General features: G+C 43.4%; 1 protein-coding gene across 1 annotated transcript in view; it reads right to left on the bottom strand.

Moving 5' to 3' along the window:
* The window catches only part of LOC147701262 (IgGFc-binding protein-like), a 402161-nt gene extending 380133 nt beyond the window's left edge, over window positions 1-22028 (bottom strand). Inside the window, exon 1 of the mRNA XM_086929328.1 lies at window positions 21869-22028. Coding sequence (XP_086785454.1) covers window positions 21869-22028 — 160 coding nt within the window. The remainder of the gene's footprint in view (window positions 1-21868) is intronic.
* Between the last annotated feature and the right edge of the window lie 218 nt (window positions 22029-22246).

Here is a 22246-nt window from a genome sequence, read left to right as displayed (position 1 = left end):
TGAATTGCGGCGTGCCTCGCCGCTGAGATGCCCCGCCACTAATGCTGTGGACCTGCAGTGCCTAGACTTTGGTGCTACGAGGAGCAGTGAATGCCGACTTTTATGGGGTTTGCTACAAGCGGACAACGTGGTGTTTCCCTGCCATGCGACCCACTTGGGAAGTATTGTTAATGCACGAATCCATGCACAGCATCCATTGTGAAATTGACATTGGACTACTTACCCCAGAATGCAACTGTACAAATGAAAGTCCCACATGGGCGGGGTATATAATCAAGGGTCCATTCAGCTGTCAGGACTCGGTGAATGCAGCCATTGACAAAGGGCGAGGAGCCCGAAACATGTTTGGCGCTTGCTGGCGGTGGTTGTAACACGACATGCTTGCTGCTCATTAAAAGGAAGGCGATATTCTCTGCTGTGTTGGCGTCTCAATGCAAGGCAACTTGGTTTTTGGAGATGAATTGCGGCGTGCCTCGCCGCTGAGATGCCCCGCCACTAATGCTGTGGACCTGCAGTGCCTAGACTTTGGTGCTACGAGGAGCAGTGAATGCCGACTTTTATGGGGTTTGCTACAAGCGGACAACGTGGTGTTTCCCTGCCATGCGACCCACTTGGGAAGTATTGTTAATGCACGAATCCATGCACAGCATCCATTGTGAAATTGACATTGGACTACTTACCCCAGAATGCAACTGTACAAATGAAAGTCCCACATGGGCGGGGTATATAATCAAGGGTCCATTCAGCTGTCAGGACTCGGTGTATGCAGCCATTGACAAAGGGCGAGGAGCCCGAAACATGTTTGGCGCTTGCTGGCGGTGGTTGTAACACGACATGCTTGCTGCTCATTAAAAGGAAGGCGATATTCTCTGCTGTGTTGGCGTCTCAATGCAAGGCAACTTGGTTTTTGGAGATGAATTGCTGCGTGCCTCGCCGCTGAGATGCCCCGCCACTAATGCTGTGGACCCGCAGTGCCTAGACTTTGGTGCTACGAGGAGCAGTGAATGCCGACTTTTATGGGGTTTGCTACAAGCGGACAACGTGGTGTTTCCCTGCCATGCGACCCACTTGGGAAGTATTGTTAATGCACGAATCCATGCACAGCATCCATTGTGAAATTGACATTGGACTACTTACCCCAGAATGCAACTGTACAAATGAAAGTCCCACATGGGCGGGGTATATAATCAAGGGTCCATTCAGCTGTCAGGACTCGGTGTATGCAGCCATTGACAAAGGGCGAGGAGCCCGAAACATGTTTGGCGCTTGCTGGCGGTGGTTGTAACACGACATGCTTGCTGCTCATTAAAAGGAAGGCGATATTCTCTGCTGTGTTGGCGTCTCAATGCAAGGCAACTTGGTTTTTGGAGATGAATTGCTGCGTGCCTCGCCGCTGAGATGCCCCGCCACTAATGCTGTGGACCCGCAGTGCCTAGACTTTGGTGCTACGAGGAGCAGTGAATGCCGACTTTTATGGGGTTTGCTACAAGCGGACAACGTGGTGTTTCCCTGCCATGCGACCCACTTGGGAAGTATTGTTAATGCACGAATCCATGCACAGCATCCATTGTGAAATTGACATTGGACTACTTACCCCAGAATGCAACTGTACAAATGAAAGTCCCACATGGGCGGGGTATATAATCAAGGGTCCATTCAGCTGTCAGGACTCGGTGTATGCAGCCATTGACAAAGGGCGAGGAGCCCGAAACATGTTTGGCGCTTGCTGGCGGTGGTTGTAACACGACATGCTTGCTGCTCATTAAAAGGAAGGCGATATTCTCTGCTGTGTTGGCGTCTCAATGCAAGGCAACTTGGTTTTTGGAGATGAATTGCGGCGTGCCTCGCCGCTGAGATGCCCCGCCACTAATGCTGTGGACCTGCAGTGCCTAGACTTTGGTGCTACGAGGAGCAGTGAATGCCGACTTTTATGGGGTTTGCTACAAGCGGACAACGTGGTGTTTCCCTGCCATGCGACCCACTTGGGAAGTATTGTTAATGCACGAATCCATGCACAGCATCCATTGTGAAATTGACATTGGACTACTTACCCCAGAATGCAACTGTACAAATGAAAGTCCCACATGGGCGGGGTATATAATCAAGGGTCCATTCAGCTGTCAGGACTCGGTGTATGCAGCCATTGACAAAGGGCGAGGAGCCCGAAACATGTTTGGCGCTTGCTGGCGGTGGTTGTAACACGACATGCTTGCTGCTCATTAAAAGGAAGGCGATATTCTCTGCTGTGTTGGCGTCTCAATGCAAGGCAACTTGGTTTTTGGAGATGAATTGCGGCGTGCCTCGCCGCTGAGATGCCCCGCCACTAATGCTGTGGACCTGCAGTGCCTAGACTTTGGTGCTACGAGGAGCAGTGAATGCCGACTTTTATGGGGTTTGCTACAAGCGGACAACGTGGTGTTTCCCTGCCATGCGACCCACTTGGGAAGTATTGTTAATGCACGAATCCATGCACAGCATCCATTGTGAAATTGACATTGGACTACTTACCCCAGAATGCAACTGTACAAATGAAAGTCCCACATGGGCGGGGTATATAATCAAGGGTCCATTCAGCTGTCAGGACTCGGTGTATGCAGCCATTGACAAAGGGCGAGGAGCCCGAAACATGTTTGGCGCTTGCTGGCGGTGGTTGTAACATGACATGCTTGCTGCTCATTAAAAGGAAGGCGATATTCTCTGCTGTGTTGGCGTCTCAATGCAAGGCAACTTGGTTTTTGGAGATGAATTGCGGCGTGCCTCGCCGCTGAGATGCCCCGCCACTAATGCTGTGGACCTGCAGTGCCTAGACTTTGGTGCTACGAGGAGCAGTGAATGCCGACTTTTATGGGGTTTGCTACAAGCGGACAACGTGGTGTTTCCCTGCCATGCGACCCACTTGGGAAGTATTGTTAATGCACGAATCCATGCACAGCATCCATTGTGAAATTGACATTGGACTACTTACCCCAGAATGCAACTGTACAAATGAAAGTCCCACATGGGCGGGGTATATAATCAAGGGTCCATTCAGCTGTCAGGACTCGGTGTATTCAGCCATTGACAAAGGGCGAGGAGCCCGAAACATGTTTGGCGCTTGCTGGCGGTGGTTGTAACACGACATGCTTGCTGCTCATTAAAAGGAAGGCGATATTCTCTGCTGTGTTGGCGTCTCAATGCAAGGCAACTTGGTTTTTGGAGATGAATTGCAGCGTGCCTCGCCGCTGAGATGCCCCGCCACTAATGCTGTGGACCTGCAGTGCCTAGACTTTGGTGCTACGAGGAGCAGTGAATGCCGACTTTTATGGGGTTTGCTACAAGCGGACAACGTGGTGTTTCCCTGCCATGCGACCCACTTGGGAAGTATTGTTAATGCACGAATCCATGCACAGCATCCATTGTGAAATTGACATTGGACTACTTACCCCAGAATGCAACTGTACAAATGAAAGTCCCACATGGGCGGGGTATATAATCAAGGGTCCATTCAGCTGTCAGGACTCGATGTATGCAGCCATTGACAAAGGGCGAGGAGCCCGAAACATGTTTGGCGCTTGCTGGCGGTGGTTGTAACACGACATGCTTGCTGCTCATTAAAAGGAAGGCGATATTCTCTGCTGTGTTGGCGTCTCAATGCAAGGCAACTTGGTTTTTGGAGATATATATATATATATATATATATATATATATATATATATATATATAATTTGTATATAAATTTAGAAGAAATGCGCCACACTCACAGTTCCATTGAAATAATCTTTTAATCAAAGCACCAGCTTCATTACAGCTTTATATCAGAGCACCCTGACACGTTTCGACTTCCATCTTTCTCAAATGGAAAATGCTCTCAGCTGTTTGCCTGTCGTGCGTTTTATGTTTTAAAGAGAAATGAGGTTCTTCATATGGTATATATCGAGAACTAATAATTCTATATATTATTTTCTGCTGAGTGCTCAATTTGAAGATACATTTCTAGTCCCTTGGTCTTATTTTGCATTTTCATGAATTCTCCTTTTAGGTCGATATTTAAAATATGTTGTGTGTTTCTGCAACATGCCGACTCCTAGGCCCTTTCTTTCCACATGGTCCCGGGCCACATCGGTGCCTTGAAACCAAAGGTCATTGCCTCACGTTTGCTTTTCAATGAGGCTGTGCTTTTAAACGACGATACACCAAGTGGAATCCGAAGTATTAGACACACTGATCTTGATGTCTCGAAATGCGGAGTGCTTTCCGCAGGAGATTAGCTTCTCCTCTTCAGCTTTGTAAGTATTTATGCATGGGGCGCTACTGTCAGTTGAAATGTCTGATGCAAAGTGGACAAACAAGTGACTAGAAATGTATGTTTAAATTGAGCACTCAGCAGAAATTTATATACAGAAGTATTAGTTCCCAATATATGCCATGACAAGAACTGCATTTCCCACAATGCGCTGTACAAGATAAAAAGCACAACATTAAAAGCAATTACCATTTGAGAAAGACGGAAGTTGAAATGCTCTGATGTAAAGCTCTGACAAAAAACTGTAAATGAAGCCAGTGTTTTGATTAAAGGAAGGCTTCAATGAAACTCCTAGGAGTGCGGCATTTCTTCTTCATTGCTAGTTATGTTATGAGGGTTGTGTGGTCTCTACCCCTACATGCCACACATATATCTGGGCGGAGCCTAATGACAAATCTCATTGTGAGATCTGATTGGCTGTCAGAACTTCAACCAAGAAGTGTTGGCAGCCATCTGGGACCAATATACATGATAGCACCTCATTAAAAAGCATTGCAGTTAATAGAAGGTTTTAAGACTTTAGTTACATTATAAATCATTTGTTGATGGTACCATACTCATTTTAGGAATTGTGGTGCGTTCTAAGGTGATTTTACCATGTGAAAAAGCCTTCTGCTGGGATATCATGAATCATGTGTGAGAGAACTATTTTCTCATGCTTGCCCCATAGAGGTTTGGAAGGTGCTCCAGAAGCTAAAATGAGAGCATATTTTCTGTAAATTCACATTAACTTTCTCAGTCCTGTGATAATGAAGTCTGACATTCTCAGTAAAACATGTAATGTAATGTAATGTAAAGTGGCTTTTATATAGCGCATACTGTCCCTCCAGGGAGCATCTTGGCGCTGTAGGTCACCCCAGAATAGAAAAGGGTGAGTAGGCTGGAGCAACTCTAAGAGATCAAACATTACACCAAATCCTTACATGCCGCGTCGTAGAGCGTAAAAACCTAGGTCTTTAGGGCTTTCCTAAACAGAGATTCTGTTGGAATTTGACGAAGTGCGGGAGGAAGTTTATTCCAGGCTCTAGAGCCTAAGACTACAATGGATTTTCCACCTTTGGTCGCTAGTCTGAATTTTGGGACCACTAGTAAGTTGAGGTGGGAGGATCTCAGGTTTCGGGATGGCAGATGTCGTTTAAAGTTATTGGACAGATATCTAGGTCCTTGTGCATGATAGGCTCTGAAGGTGATAATCAAGATTTTAAACAAGCGCTTATGGATGGGAAGCCAGTGGAGAGCACGGAGTGCTGCAGAAGCCGATGATTTCCTGGGCCAGCCTGCAACTTGTGGAGCACGGTCTTATTAGCTCCAGCATATAGACTGTTGCAGTAGTCCAGTCTTGATGTAATAAGTGCCACCGCCACCGTCTTTCTCGTGGACAAAGGAAGGAGATCAAAAAACTTCCTTAGCATTCGGATGATATGAAAGCAGGAACTTGCTACCCCAATGGCTTGTTGCTTGAATGATAGAGCATTGTCAAATTTAACACCTAGATTACGGGCAGAGGAAATGGTGTTTAGGGGGGCTTCAGCGCCTTCAGGCCACCACTGCTTAGGGGAGAATAGATTTTGCGAGCCGAATGGAAGTATTTCTGTTTAACCAGAATTACACTTCAAGTGGTTGATCTTCATCCATTCGAACGTCGCAGTTAAGCATGTTTTGAGATTTTCTTCAGCTTGTGGAGACTCCCTGTCGAGTACCAGAATGAGCTGCGTATCGTCAGCATAGGAAATAGTGCTGATCTGATACGAAGAGATTAGCTCAATCAGGGGTACCATATAGAGATTGAAAAGTAGCGGGCTCAAAGTAGAGCCCTGTGGTACCCCTGTTTTAATCGGTTTTTCCTCGGATCTCTATTGGCCCAGCACTGTGATTTGTCGTCTCAGGCTCAGGAAATTTTGGAACCACTCTAGCACTACTCCGCCTATCCCTGCGCTCTGGAGACGGTCAATCAGAATGGTGTGGGAGACCGTGTCGAAGGCCGCCGATAGATCGAGTAATATCAAGACGGCCTTCTTTCCAGAGTCCATAGCGGAGCGCAGGGATTCAGTGGAGAATAAGAGTGCAGATTCGGTCGAGTGTTTAGACCTGAAACCCGACTGATTCGGATGCAGGACATTGTTATCTTCCAGATAAGTGGTGAGTTGGTTGTTGACAAATGACTCAGTCAGTTTGGATAACAGTGGCAACAGTGAGATGGGCCTTAGGTTGGAAAGAGTGGTAGGGTCGGGTAATGGTTTTTTTCGGAGGGGTTTAACCGCGGCTAATTTCCAGTCTGATGGAATCTCTGCTGTTGCTAATGATGAATTGATGATTCCATTCACTATGGGATTTACCTCGTTGACCAAAGCTCTTAAAAACATGGGCGGACATGGATCAAATGGTGATCCAGACTTGCTAGACAGAATGGCCTGACGTGATTCCTCCAAAGAAATGGGGGCAAAAACATTAAAATGGGGTTTTGGTAGATAGTTTATTCCCTTTGCTTCTGTAGATTTGTTTTCAGGAGAGGTTGAAATTAGGGTTGGAGATGGAAAATCCTTGACGATGGCTTGAATTTTATTGTCAAAACAATCTGCAATAGAATTGCACAGTGATAGCGAGGGTGGGATATCCTGGGCAAGCGCTCTAGGATCAGTGAAGCTATTTACAATCTTGAATATTTCTTTCTGATTGTTTCCCGAAGATGCAATGGCCTCTGAAAAGTGGGCTTTTTTTGCTGATTTAATGGCGGCATGATACTGTCTACGTGCTGCTTTGTAAATTCTATGATCTTCTTCTGAGTATTTTCTGCGCCATCTGCGCTCTAATGCTCTCACTTTGCCTAGTTCACTCTTCAGAGTGGAAGAGAACCAGGGGCACTTCCTTTGATTTTGTTGCTCATAGGGGTCATTTCCTTCAGCAGATCTTGTTGGTTACTAAGAGATGTAATCCAATCACAGAAATGTTGATTGTCTATTGTGGTGTGGCCGGATAGAATTGGTTTAGTCTCTATTACATTGGTTAAAAGATTTGGTTGGGCGAGGACTTTTTTCCAATCAGGTTTTTTCTCTCCTGTTTTGGTGTGTCTATGAGTATTTAGAGGTGAATTAAAAGTCACCTCAAAAGGGATAAGTTTGTGGTCAGACCAAGTTTGGACTACTGGGGAAGTACAGGTCAGCAGGTTCAGATTTGAGCAAATACAGTCCAGTATGTGGCCCGCGCTATGCGTGGATTCTTTGTTTAACAGGGTAAGACCAAGAACATTAATGATATCCATCATACACATTACTCCTGGGTCGCTAGGGGAGTCGAGGTGGAAATTTAAATCCCCTAATAAAGTGAAGTGGGCAGCTCTGAGCGTGAGATTACTCAGTACATCTCCTATGCTCTCTAGGAATTCTTGAGGTTGCCCCGGAGGGCGATATATCAAGGCTCCAGAAAATGACAGGGAGTCATGAATATTTAAACAAAATGCCATGGCCTCTGCTCCTTTTATATCAGGTAATTCATAAGTAGTGCAGGTCATGGTGTTGCGATGGATAATCGCCAGACCCCCTCCCCTTTCTTCTGGTCTATCCAGACGCTGGATTTGAAATCCTTCAGGGAGGGCTACCACTATATCAGGGGTGCACCAGGATTTTAACCACGTTTCAGTTATGAAAAGCCAATCCAAGTTCATCTCAGTAATCAAATCATAATTGTGCTGTGCATTTTTACACATGGATCTGGCGTTGATGAGCCCCCTCGTAGAGTGGTGGATAGTGTTTTATTTTTATTATTGTAAGTTGATTCTGGCCAGAAAGTTTTCTTGCAGTGTTGGCAATGAATAGGACCATACCATGTGTCTGGGTTAACAATATCATGGCAGTATGACGAGGGCCTATTCAAGCATAGAAGAAACGCTCGAGACATACCGGGATCTGTATTAGGACGGCTGTTCCCCGTGGCCCTTGGCGCTTCCTTAGCGCTGACGGGCGCAGACGGGCAGGACTCTGGCATGACTCCGGCGTGAGTCCGGCACGTCCGCCCGTCGCATCCGCTACGCGGAGAGTGGATGTCCCTTTTTATAATTAACTAGAGCGCATCACAGCGCGTCTCACCCCCAAGATGGCCGCCGCGTTTCCCTTTGCCTACTTGGGACCAACTCTCAGCGTCAATACTCAGCTGAGAGCGGCCCGAGTAGCGGAGGAGGTAAGAGAAGCTTCTAAAAACAGTTACTAATGCTCCCAATGCAGGTTAAAAACCACTGCTTATTAGATCAAGCAGGGTGCAATGTAGTTACACTAAAAACGAGGCAAGTAAGGGATAGTATGGAGAACCTCCCGGCTTCCGCCTCAGGAGGGAGAAAAGTGTTCAGGCTTACAACACACGCCGAGCCCAAGGCAGCCCTTTTATAATGAACTAGAGCGCGTCACAGCGCGTCTCACCCCCAAGATGGCCGCCGCGTTTCCCTTTGCCTACTCGGGACCAACTCTCAGCGTCAATACTCAGCTGAGAGCGGCCCGAGTAGCGGAGGAGGTAAGAGAAGCTTCCAAAAACAGTTACTAATGCTCCCAATGCAGGTTAAAAACCACTGCTTATTAGATCAAGCAGGGTGCAATGTAGTTACACTAAAAACGAGGCAAGTAAGGGATAGTATGGAGAACCTCCCGGCTTCCGCCTCAGGAGGGAGAAAGTGCTCAGGCAGAGACTGTCAGTTGTTCCTTTGTGTTCTACTGCAGCTTCCCAGGTTGTTCTAAAGAACAACTAGAGCGCTAAAAGCTTTACTATTGACAAAATTATGGCACACCTAAAGCATCTTGATTGGAATAAACCGGTAACACATATTAAAAAGGAACAAAATAAGGGGGTTTATTTTGTCATATAAATGATGGTTAGTGCTGTATAAATAAAAATTAGGACATGTTTTAAGTGAGATCTCAAATATCTTCCTGTTATATTTCAACAGGAGCAGCGTGGCTGTTGATTGCTTTGTGTTCTACTGCAGCTTCCCCGAGTGTTCTAAAGAACAACTAGAGCGCTAACAGCCTTACTAATGACAAAAGTATGGCACACCTGAAGCCATCTTGATTGGAATAAACTGGTAACACTTAAAACATTTAATTTAAAAAGGAACAAAATAAGAGGGTTTCTTTTGTCGTAGCGATTATGGTTAGTGCTGTAGAAAGAAAAATAAGGGCATGTTTAAGAGATACCTCGAATCCTCTTCTATTTAATTTGAAAATTCTGACATGCAGACTGAACAATCACTTTCAATACCAGCAGTAGACTTCCAGTTAACTCGCTGGTGAGCACTACCCCCTACACTACACCAACACCACTGGACTACCTTAAACCCTAAAATACTACCCCCTACAGTAGACAAACAGCACTGCGCTTCTCTGAACCCTAAAACACTACCCCCAGCATGACTCCCTATACTACAAAACACCACTGCACTACCCTAAATCTACCCCCAGCACTACACTCTACACTACCCAAACACCACTGCGCTACACTAAACCCTAAAACACTACCCCCTACATTACACAAACATCACTGCACTACCCTTAACTCTAAAACACTACCCATCACGACCCCCTACACTACACATATGCCACTGCACTACCCTAAACCCCAAAACACTAGCCCCTACACTACACAATTACCACAGCACTACCCTAAACCATAAAACACTACACCCAGAATGACCCCCTACACTACACAAACACCACTGTACTACCCTAAACTCTAAAACACGACCCCAGCACAAACCCATAAACACTACACAAACACCAGTGCACTACCCTAAAAGCTAAATCTAACCCCAGCACGACCCCCTACACTACCCAAACACCACTGCACTACCCTAAACCCTAAAACACTACCCCAGCACGACCCCCTACACTACCCAAACACCACTGCGCTACCCTAAACCCTAAATTTACCCCAAGCATGAACCCCTACACTACCCAAACACCACTGCAGTACCATAAGCCCTAAAACACTACCCCATACACCACACAAACACCACTGCATTACCCTAAACCCTAAAATACTACCCCTAGCACGACGCCCTACACTACACAAACACCACTGCACTACCCTAAACCCCCTACACTACCCAAACACCACTGCACTACCCTAAAACACGACCCCCTACACTACACAAGCACCACTGCACTACCCTACACTCTAAATCTACCCCCAGCACGACCCCCTACACTACACAAACACAATTGCACTACACTACACCCTAAAACACAACTCCCAGCTGACCATTACATTACACAAACACAATTGTACTTCACTAAACCCTAAAACACTACCCCCTGCAAAACCCCTTACACTATCAAAAGGCCACTGCACTACCCTAAACCGTAAAACACTACCCCCAGCTCGACCCCCTACACTACACAAACAACACTGTACTACCCTAAACCCTAAAACATTACCCCTGCACGAACCCGCAAACACTACCCAAAAAACATTGCACTACCCTAAACCCTAAATCAACCCCCAGCACGAACCCCTGCACTACCCAACCACCCCTGCACTACCATAAACCTTAAAACACTACCACATACACTACACAAACACCACTGTACTACCCTAAACCCTAAAACACTACCCCAGCCTGACCCCCTACACTACCCAAACACCATTGCGCTACCCTAAACCTTAAATCTACCCCAGTTCGACCCCTTACACTACCCAAACACCACTGTACTACCCTAAAAGACTACCTCAGCACAACCCCCTACACTACACAAACACCACCGCACTACCCTAAACTCTAAATCTACCCCCAGCACGACCCCCTACACTACATAAAAACCACTGCACTACCCTAAACACTAAATCTACCCCCAGCACGACCCCCTACACTACACAAACACCATTGCACTACCCTAAACCACAACCCCCAGCACCACCCCAACACTACACAAACACCATTGCACTACCCTAAACCCTAAAACACAACCATGGGTTTTAGGGTTGTTGTAGTTAGCTGGACATTTCACTCGTACAAAACCATTGAAAATCCTCCGATATAGTTAGTTGTACTAACTATAACTTGCGCGCCTGCAATCCACTGCTGATGATGTCACATATTACATCATTAATGACATGGTCAGTGACATCACTGATGACATCTCAAATGACATCACTGATGACATCACTGATAACAGTATCCATGTGACAATGTGATACATCTCATCATACACTAGTATAACCTTTCAACACTCATTATAAAATATGGAGTACCATATTTGAAACCATTGTCACAGCAATACAATTCTAAAAACCTCATCGCAATCTCCAGAGTCACTGCAAAAATATGAAATACGTTTTAGTGCTGGAAACTCTCTAGAACAAAATGACTTCAGAGAGTACTGTAATGAAATCCTAGTATGTAAAAGACTAATATGTATGCATATATGTGTTTTACACTATATGGAAAGCTGTGATGGTCACGGTTAACGGCGTTGCTGCGATGTCCCAAATAACTGGGAAAGCGGAAAATAGGTCTTAAAATGGTTTTAAAAGAAGCTTAGCAGATAAGGTTTTTCACCGTACGTGAGGCCAAGAAGTGTATTATTACTTCTTTATGATGTTGAATTTCAACTCCTTGTGGCAGAGCATTCTCTTGTCTACTTATCAATGGTAGTCCTGTATTATCCATTTGTTGAAACCATTCAAACATCAATGCACAGCTGCACCTTTATTGCCATAAGATGTTGTTTTGTTTATCTAGTACTTAAACTCAAGCCACCCAAGTGCTTTGTGTATCTGTTCTATGTGGCAGTATTGCTAGCAGTATAACATGTGCTTTGCTTTATACAAAAGAGACTTTTTGGCAACAGTATATTCATTTAGGAACGCTTTTTATTTTTAAGTACACATGATTTCTTGGGTGAAGAGTAAAGTAACACAAGCAGAGTATGTAAAACTGATTATTTATACCAGTTCTATTCCCCAACACTTTTGTTTAAGGTGCATATTTTTTTAATGCAAATGTGGCTCATGGCCAGGTTGTAGGCTTAAAATATAGTGTTTTAAACGCTGACATGCTCATATTGTGGGGCCTCAGTTCCCCAATGTGCCTTAAATTGTAGCATATAGAGGCAAGCCAATGTGAAGTGCGTGGTAGGCAAGTAAATTCATGTCACTCTGCAACAAGCAATGAGAGTCATATTCAGCTTGTTCTATATTTTTAGCTCATAGAATGGTCCCTGAAATACAATATTTTTTTGGACGAGGGTGGGACAGGAAAAACAACATATGGCTACTGTACATGTTTCTCTTTTTCCAATCCCTCTGTACCATTATACATTTTCCTCTTGTTCCTTCAACAACAATTCTCATTCATATTGTGAATGGTAATTTACCTGTAAAGCCCAGTACCTAAAACTGAAATTAAATGATAAACTGCATGGGTGTTGATTCTAATGGATAACACATATCCATTGACCTTAATGACATCACAAGAAGTGACATCACATGAGTTTTGTCTATCACTTTTTCTGGGAGGGAATAGCACATGAACCTAACACCACAACAGATGAGAATTTGCATTGGATAGTATCACACAGTAACACTAACTTGCCATTGGATAGTATCACAAAGTAACAAAAAGTTGCACTATGCACTGCTTTGCATTATTTTGTATCAAGGGGGCATTCCATATATGGTGCCTGGGCATTCCCATGAAATCACCCATGGGTTGTGATGCAAATCCCTATCTACAATTATTGATAGAGAGCAACTTGTTCCAAAATATGATACCTTGTCGAGGCAGGCATAATGAGGAGAATCTTTTGCAGCATTGTACAGCACACATACAAAGTGGGAAACACCTTACCGTATAGTTTTGTATACTGGAAGGGATGCCTTCCAGTACAAAACCAATGCTTTAGAACATGCACACACTTTGTACTCTTGAACAAGGATATGTGCATTGATACGTGGGTATCAAAAGCATGCCAATGCAGGGGAAGAGAAACAATGCACCATATCTTATTAGGTGTCTCTCACTTAAACATACTCTCATCTACAAGCAAACATACAATATACATTTTAAATGATTTTTACATACTGCCACTATGGGTCGTAAGTGTGTTCCCTTTCTTATTACATTGATAGTGAATAATAGAGTATTATTCACTGTAATTATAATGTAAAACAGGCGCACAATAAGGAATGTGGAGCCCCCTTGTTCTTGCCACTGATTCTACCACCTCTGAGCCCAGGGTTGTCAACGGCAGTGCCAGAGATCAGAGGGGGTAAGTCTGAGGTTGCTGCTGTGACTCCTAAATGATGTCCATGATAAAGCAGAGGAGCGTATTTTATTAAAAATGACAGACTATGTCAAGCTGCAATCTATCTTATGAAGTCTCACAGTTGCTCACCAGATCCTGATGTATTAGTATACTTTCTGCAATTATTTGTACCATCCCCACAAGCGTGGTTCTTGCAAAGATTGGAGGCTGTCATATGTCAAACTTATTGGCGTGGAAATGGGCCTCTTCACATCTAGAATATGTAAACTGGCAGGCTGGCACATTAATCTAAGACAAACTGTATATGACCACACCTCTGAATGTATTTATGCTTAGCATAATGTAAACAGCAGCATTAAGCAGTGCTTGATAGAATAATACTTCTCTCTGATTTGCTTTTGCATTAACTTGTGTCATGGAGTATTTTCTACTTTGGATAAAAGCCAATACTGGCCTCCATAGGTCTGTGCCACACCAGGCAAGCACTGCCACGGTCTATCCTTTATCTTAATTGTGTGTTGAGGAACATTTGCACTGCTTTGGCTCCGCTGTGCCAATCCCAAAGTTAGAATCATTTGCACTGCTACAGGCGATGCTGTAGGCACTAAGAGCTGTAGACATTGTTGATTGTGAATGGGCAGCATAGCATGTTTGTTTGGTAAGTGATGGTTGGCCAAGGATGTGTAATGGTTGCTTTCCTGACATTGTTTCAGCCCTGTTGATAAATGTATAAAAAAAAATCTTGTCCCTCCCATATCTATTTATTGATTACCTTTGCCCGTTTACATTCCCACCCTTCAGTAATGCTGCTTCCTGTGATATAGTAAGGGCCAAAGGTCATGTGACAACGCTCCCTGGTATGTCACCAGGTGTGCAGTGTGATGTCATTTTCTGTGACTTCATCACAGGTCATAGAGCAGGTTATGTTACTCCTGATTCCCTGGTATTTTGGGGAATCGACATCCATTTTGTATGTTATTTCAATCCAGCAATGTTTATGCTAGTTAACCGGATAAACTAGAAAAGTCTCCTACGTGGAACTAACCACCAATTAGAATTCACCATTGAGGGCAAAGGCACAGGTTCTAATCCCAGAGTAACCAGGCAGAGCCATATATGACATCTGGACCCTGCACAGACTATGCCAGCTTCTCTGCTGATGTGTACCATGGTTCAGCATGAAGGGACGCGAACAGAACTCGTATCAGGATCTGTGTTGAAGAGAAAGACCAGAACGTTGACTCAGCGCAGACTTTTAGGTGCAGCTCCCTAAAGGCTGAAAGTGGGTTTGAAACCATTGTAAGGAATCTACACTCTCTCTGTGTATTGCTGGTCTGATGATGATGATGATGATGATGATGATTATGACTATTATTATTATTAGTAGTAGTAGTAGTAATAGTAGTAGTAATACAATAATAATGCAAATATTAATATTATTAATAACAGCCATACAATTAATACCTATAATTTGTATTATTATTATCATCATTATTGTTATTGATATTGTAATAACATTGATAATAATAATAGCCATAATAACAACAACAATAACAATTATCAGAAGAAGAAGACTTAAGCAAATGATTCTGCGGAAAACTTCTAACTGGCATGTTTAATAGAGCGCCATTGCAAAGCATCCTCAGTCGCATTTGGACAGGCGAAGTTAAGGATCACAGTGTATTACTAGGTATAGCTTTTCCTTCCTCTAAAACACCTTTCTCTAGCTATTTTACTCAAGAGACCAGGACTGCAGCCATGAACAATGCATGGCTAGTGCCCCTCATTGGAAGAGATTGTCTAAAGGGCGGATGTTAACTCTGCATGACCCTTCCCCCCTAATGAATACACACAACTGCAAGTGCAATGCAATCCCACATTTTTTGAGATCTTCAGTCCTGTAGATATTAATCCGTTGTTTTACTCACCAAACAGGAAGGCCAGAAGGGCCCACAGAAGAATATTGCCCCACATAGCTGAAAAAGAGGAAACGGAGATTAGGAAAGATGTGTGCACATAATCATTTACGACATAACATCTATAAACCTACATCAGAAAACTGTGTAGGCTTATTTGAGGACTTTTTGGGGCCAACTGGGTAGATATTGGGACCTAGGGAGCTTTGAGATGGAAATGGAGATGGAGATGGAGTTAGAGAGAAGATGGTACAATTGGTGTAAGGAACTTGGAGTTAGAGAGTGCACAGTATTTCCTGTGTGAGGTATACTTCCATGGGAAATATGAGAATAATACAGTTAAGGAAACCTGTTCTTACAAAGCTCTGTATCTATATTATAGCCTCATAGCCCGCCGTAGAGGGCTATACCAGCTATTAAAGGCCCTCTCCAGCGTTAATGGTCCCGAGCCGAAGGCGAGGGTCTTTAACAAGGGAGAGGGACTTTAATAGCGGTATAGCCCATCTACAAAGGGCTATAAGGCAATTAGAACATTCTGTCACTAGAGGACAGAATATTCTAACAAACAAAACAAAACCTTTTGGGAGCGTGAGGGGATTGGAATCCCCTCAGGGTCCCTGAAGCCTTCGTTCACAGCTAGAGCTGTGAACAAAGAAACATTGGAATGTTGGAGCTCCAGACTTATACCAGCCATTATAAGCCCGGAGCACTCCATTGTTTTCAATGGAGCTCCCAACATTCCAATGTTCTAATATTCCAGATGATTGGCATTCTAAAGATGTAGATTCTATCCTGCTGATTCTCTTTGTGTCAAAAAAGCCCAGTGTTACATAATTACTTCACTTCTATGTTGTCTTCTTTCCTTGTGAGCTCTATGAGTCTACACTCCTTCATCCAAGTCAATGTCTCCTTTCTAGCTTCCTCTTGTCATATCGTTATATACCCCAACTAACTCTTACCACATTCTCAGACACCGTGGGATTTTGTTCTTTACCTGTATTGTTAATGCCTGTTCACACCCTAGTAACTCTGGGTCCTATAAACAGAACTAACTTAAGACAAAATCCTAAACGTACTATCATTTACTCATTTTGGTATTCACAGAAGGCACCTACTCATCAATGAGTAAGTGAAGTGCCTTCTGTGAATACCAAAATTAGTAAGTGCCTTCTGTGAATACCAAAATGTTAGTAAGTTTAGGATTTTGTCTTAAGTTAGTTCTGTGAATCAGGCCTTCTGTGCCTATCAATACTCCAGTAACTCGACCCTGCCTACAGAGTATTTTTTTTTACCTCTCCCTAAATCTGTGTATGGGTACCCCATCCTACATTGGTCTACCTATATTCTTCCCTAAGTGCTTAGGGGCAGATTTACAATAACTGGTGCATCCCCAGGGATGCTCCAGTTATTGTGCACCGCAGCTCCGCCACCTATGGTGCAGAGCATTTACAATGCGGCGCACCATGGGGCAAAAAGGGTCAGATGCGTGACGCATCTGAGCCGTCAAGGCGGTGCATTGCTGGAGTTGCGTCGCAAGCGTGACGCAGCTCCAGCAATGCTCTGGGGGCCCTATCTGTCCAATGCTGCGTCAAGCCTTACGCCTGCTTCAAGCAGGCGCAGGGTTTTGACGCATCATTGGCCTAAAAGTGACTGAGTGAAATCTTGTAGATTTCACTCAGCCACTTTTAGGAGGTTTCCTGCACCGGAAGGCCTCCTTATGGCGCAGGGCTTCACAACGTGACTCATCTCCCAGATGCGTCGCGTTGTAAATACCCCATACCATGGCGCATCTGTTGCGCCGCCGCTGTGTCACAAAAGTGACGCAACGGCGGCGTAAAAGAGGCGCAAGGGGCTTGTAAATCGACCCCTAGTTTCTTACACTTCTGTAGTACATGTAATCCTATATGTAAATGCACCCCCTGCTATAATCTTGTATGGTATTTAGACAAACTATTGAGCTCAAAATATCAGGAGACAGAAATATAGGAAACAATAATCCTGATTCCAAAACATGGTGATGCAAAAATATTTTTTTTGGGGGTATGTAATACAGTTGTTAAGAATATTGATGTTTTTACTATAGTTTCCAGCAATACAGTTCTGAAAATATACATTTTCACAATTTTAATTATTTTAATGTATTTACTTATCATATCAATTTTATAGGTTAACATTTTTCTTATAATGATTGAGAATTTTTGCAAATATAGATTGCGATTTTAAGTCATTCAAAATGTTGGATTTATTGTTAGCACACGTTGACAGTGTTATAGAAGGTTGTCGAAGTCATGGGGATGAAGTGTGAGAAAGTAATTAGGTAATAATGAATTAATAATGAATTATTAATTGTTCATTTGTTTTCTGATTGGATATTAAGAATGTAAATTGTTTAATACTGATATATGTGAAATACATTTTAAGTGCGGGCTTCTGGGTATAGTGTGGGAAGTTAATTAAGTAACAATGAATCATTTAATAATGATTGTTCATTGCTTATTTGATTGATTGCAATTAAGTAAAACTTTTAGCACACATTTATTAATTCTCAGTTGTATTTTATTGCTGTGGGCTACCGGGTTATTAGGGTAGCGGGTGAGAAGTTACCTAAACTTAAATATAATTTAATTTTATGTTGTTCTCTTTTAAATTATGTGTTATTTGATTACTATGTAAAATAATTAGTTTAATAATTGTGTAATTGTTTTACTGTTTTATTTACTGCTCTATGGAGTTTAGTATTTATATGTGTATTACACATGAATTTTTAAATGGGGTCATTTACTTTTTTGTATTAGTTGGGCAGGAAGAAAATAAACATTTTCCTTTGTATAATAATTGACATTTAAATGTTTTATTAGTTTATAATTAAATATGTATATTTTTTAACAATTTGTATTTTAACCATTTAAATTTATTTTATTGTAGGTGTTTGTGACAGTGTCTTTTGTTCCATGATATTGGTATTCAAAACGGTATTATGTAATAATTGACATTATATCTATTTTAATTATCATTGTTATTAAGTTATTATTTTGAATTTTTCGATGTATAAAAACAATATATATGCATGATTCATTTAATATAATATGAATTTAAAATGTCCTATTTTATATTGGGGGTGATTACATTTAAGGTAATAAAGTTACATGTAGGTGTTTCAATTTAGAATTATGTATATAAATAAACCACATTTTATGTAAATTATATTGCACAATGCGTGTGATACATTTAGCATAGTTAATGTATTTTACTTGAGAATTCTTTAAGAATTAAAAAATAAAAATTGCATATATAAGTGCTTTTGTGTATTTTGTTTCAAAAATTAAGCTTTTATTTCAATACTCGAAAACGTTATTCACTAGAACACATTTAATTGCATGGTATGATACAATATTTTTGCGGAATATATTTCTGTAGTAGATAATTTGTACTTAACATATATGTAAATACTACATTTTAGATGTCGGTATTGGTGTACCTAGATATTTCAATAGTCAATATTCTGACATTCAACCTCATTCCTTTTGGATCCCATCTGCTGGCATGATACATAGTTAAGCATAATGGTCCTGATATATTTGGTTGCTCCCTTCACAAGCAGCTTGAGGTCTGTCATATTCAGATCAAGAAACATTTCACAAAACCAATTTCTCAAAGTGAGTTCTGTAACCATGAAATACCATATTGTTTGAAACATTTTTACCTGGTTAGTGTTAATGTAAATAGTCGCTGATCCCCATGCCCTTTTATATATATATATATATGTGTTCATTTATTGCAGCGTGGAACTGCACCCTGAGACCACAAAGGGTACAGAGGACTTTACAAAAATATATAGGTGACAACAGACACCTGCATTATGTACAGTGTAAGGCAGAAAGACACAAACCTTTAATATCTGATTACACTTCTGAGTTCTGTCCCTAGTGTTCCCAGACACTGCACTGGGATTAGTCTCAGCAGCAGCAGTGGTGATCAGGGGAAGTGTTGAGGTGCCATGGCAGAGCTGCAGTATAACCACTCAGAATGGAGTTCTAAATAAGTGTTGTTTGGACACGACTGGAATGAAATAGCAATAGGTTTCCAAGTAACAGAACAGCAGCATAGATGCAATGGGATGGATTGAGATGCCTTGGCAGAGCTCCGAAGATAGTAACAAAGGTTCTGCGGATCCAGGATTGGAATGAACTGAATATAATACAGAAGAATGTGATGCTATAGAAGGGCTGCATAGTTTGCTATGTAGGGGAACAGCAGTAAAGGGTCTGCTGAAGCATGATTAGGGTACATTGGCAGAGCTGCAGTGGTTTGGAGTGTAATTAAAGATCAGCCAGGGTGGTGAGGGGCAACATTGGAGCTGTCGCTAATGAAACGGCATTAATGGTTCTGTTGGGGCTCGGCTGAGGTGCACTAGAAGAACTGTAGCAGTTTTATATGTAAGGTAACAGTATTAGGGGTTTAGGTGTGGCTGGGATGGGGTGCTTTGTCAGAGCTGCAGTAGTTTTCCGAGTAATGGAACAGTATTAACGTAACAGTATTAGGGGTTTCAGTGTGGCTAGGATGGGGTGCTTTGGCAGAGCTGCAGTAGTTTTCCAAGTAACTGAATAGTACTAGGGGTTTCGGTGCAGCTGGGATGGGGTGCATTGGCAGAGCGGCAGTAGTTTTCCAAGTAATGGAACAGTATTAGGGGTTTCTTTGTGGCTGAATGAGGTGCTTTTGCAGAGCTGCGGTAGTTTTCCAAGTAACAGAACAGTATTAAGGGTTTCATTGTGGCTGGGATGAGGTGCTTTGGATGAGATGCATTTGATTCCAAGTAACGGCGCTGTATTTCGGGTTTAATTGTGGCTGGGATGGGGTCCTTTGGATGAGCTGCAGTCGTTTTCCAAGTAACGGAACTGTATTAAGGGTTTGAGTGTGGCAGGGATGGGATGCTTTGGAAGAGATGCCGCAGTTTTCCAAGTAATGGAACAGTATTAAGGGATTAATTGTGGCTGGGATGAGGTGCTTTGACAGAGCTGCAGCAGTTTTCCAAGTAACGGAACAGTATTAAGGGTTTCAGTATGGCTGGAATGGGGTCCTTTGGCAGAGCTGCAGCAGTTTTCCAAGTAACGGAACAGTATTATGGGTTTCCGTATGGCTGGGATGGGGTGCTTTGGCAGAGCTGCAGCAGTTTTCCAAGTAACGGAACAATATTAGGGGTTTCCGTATGGCTGGGATGGGGTGCTTTGGCAGAGCTGCAGCAGTTTTCCAAGTGATGGAACAGTATTAAGGGTTTCGGGTTTCAGTGTGGCTGGGATGGGGTGCTTTGGCAGAGCTGCAGCAGTTTTCCAAGTAACGGAACAGTGTTAAGGGTTATGGCGTGGCTGGGAGGGGCGTGCATTGGTAGAGCTGCGGTAGCTTTCCAAGTAACGGAGGTGCAGTAAGGGTTCCTGTGACTATGACAGGTCTCTATGCCGCTGTGCCGTCAGCACGAATATTGCCGTTTTAGCAGCGGAATGCTGAGCACTGCACGGAGGGGCTAATTACGAATAGAAGATCAGTAATAGGAACTTGGGTGACAGCTTCAGTCCTCCTGTCGTAGTGGGGCGCTACGAAGTAGGCTTCAGGGCGCCAGCGACCCTACGCAATGATAGTAGCATCCGTTGCGGGGTTGACAGGGACCGATTTGAACAGTTGCTGGCGGTGCCCCGGAGACACACGCGTCTGATAGGTGTGGCACGGTACTCCTGGAAGGGTTGGGGATGGGCCAGGGAGAATGGGAGCCGAACCAGCTACGCGCGTGCAGAGAAACTGCGAAAGTTAAGCGTGTTACTCTTGGCGCGCAAATCTCGGTTTACGCATGCTGTAATTTACCAATCGCAGGTATGAAAACAGTTAATAACCTATTGTGAAGCAACAGAGATCAGATATATAGAAGTCACAGAACCTTAGCCTGTGATTTGGCTCCCCTCTGACACCTGCATGATCCTGGGCAAGCCATCTGACCCTGATGGTAATTTTGACGCAACCATAAACGTATCTGTCATGGATTCAAATAACCCTTCCCATCTTCTCTACTGTGTTTATTGTGCCCAGGACTAATAAACAAATAAATGTACCAGGCACATCCCACCCGTGCCTGCATCGGTTGAGGTAGGGGGATAGGCGATATATTCCTCTTTGCGTGACTTGCTGTGAAAATGTGACTTTTTACCATTAATGTCCTAGCGCTGATATAATATCGCAAACTACTGCGTTGATAGCGCTATATCATGTTTCCCATGTGCAGCATTTAATTAAGCTTTCGGCGCAGCGTACAATTAAAATAAATAAAGAATTCAATCATTTGATTGATTGATCTGAGCGGAATGTAAACTTCAAGATCATTGCAAGATTTCAAGTGCAGAGCGAGAAAGCTGAATATAGGCACAAGTGCCCTCACTTACCTGCAAGGCTGCCGGTGCTGAGGCAACGATCACATAAGCCTTTTATAGAGCGGCCGCAGACGCCGACGCCCACCTGTGAAGCACGTGCAGCACCGCGAATCAACGCCCCACGCCCTCCCAAATAAGGTGCTGCAGTGCAAGGGCTCGGCATACGCCACATGTTTCATGCCGACGTGGAGCGTGCCACGCCATCTCCTCCTGGCAAGGGCTGCAGTGGTCCCTTAGGAGTCGGAGACGAGGACTCTAGAAGGCAAGGATGGAGGTAGGAGGCAGGGAAAAGATGCCTCTGTTGACATATGCAGGCAACATTTAATGTTTTAAAAACAAAACTTGCTGGTGCCCAAAACATTTTTCAGAGAAGCCATCAGCAGTCGCTGA

This window comes from Lissotriton vulgaris, chromosome 7, assembly GCF_964263255.1.
Source record: "Lissotriton vulgaris chromosome 7, aLisVul1.2, whole genome shotgun sequence".
NCBI lineage: Eukaryota > Metazoa > Chordata > Amphibia > Caudata > Salamandridae > Lissotriton > Lissotriton vulgaris.
The sequence above is the reverse complement of the archived record's forward strand: the minus strand, read 5'-3'. Positions and strand labels throughout refer to the sequence as shown.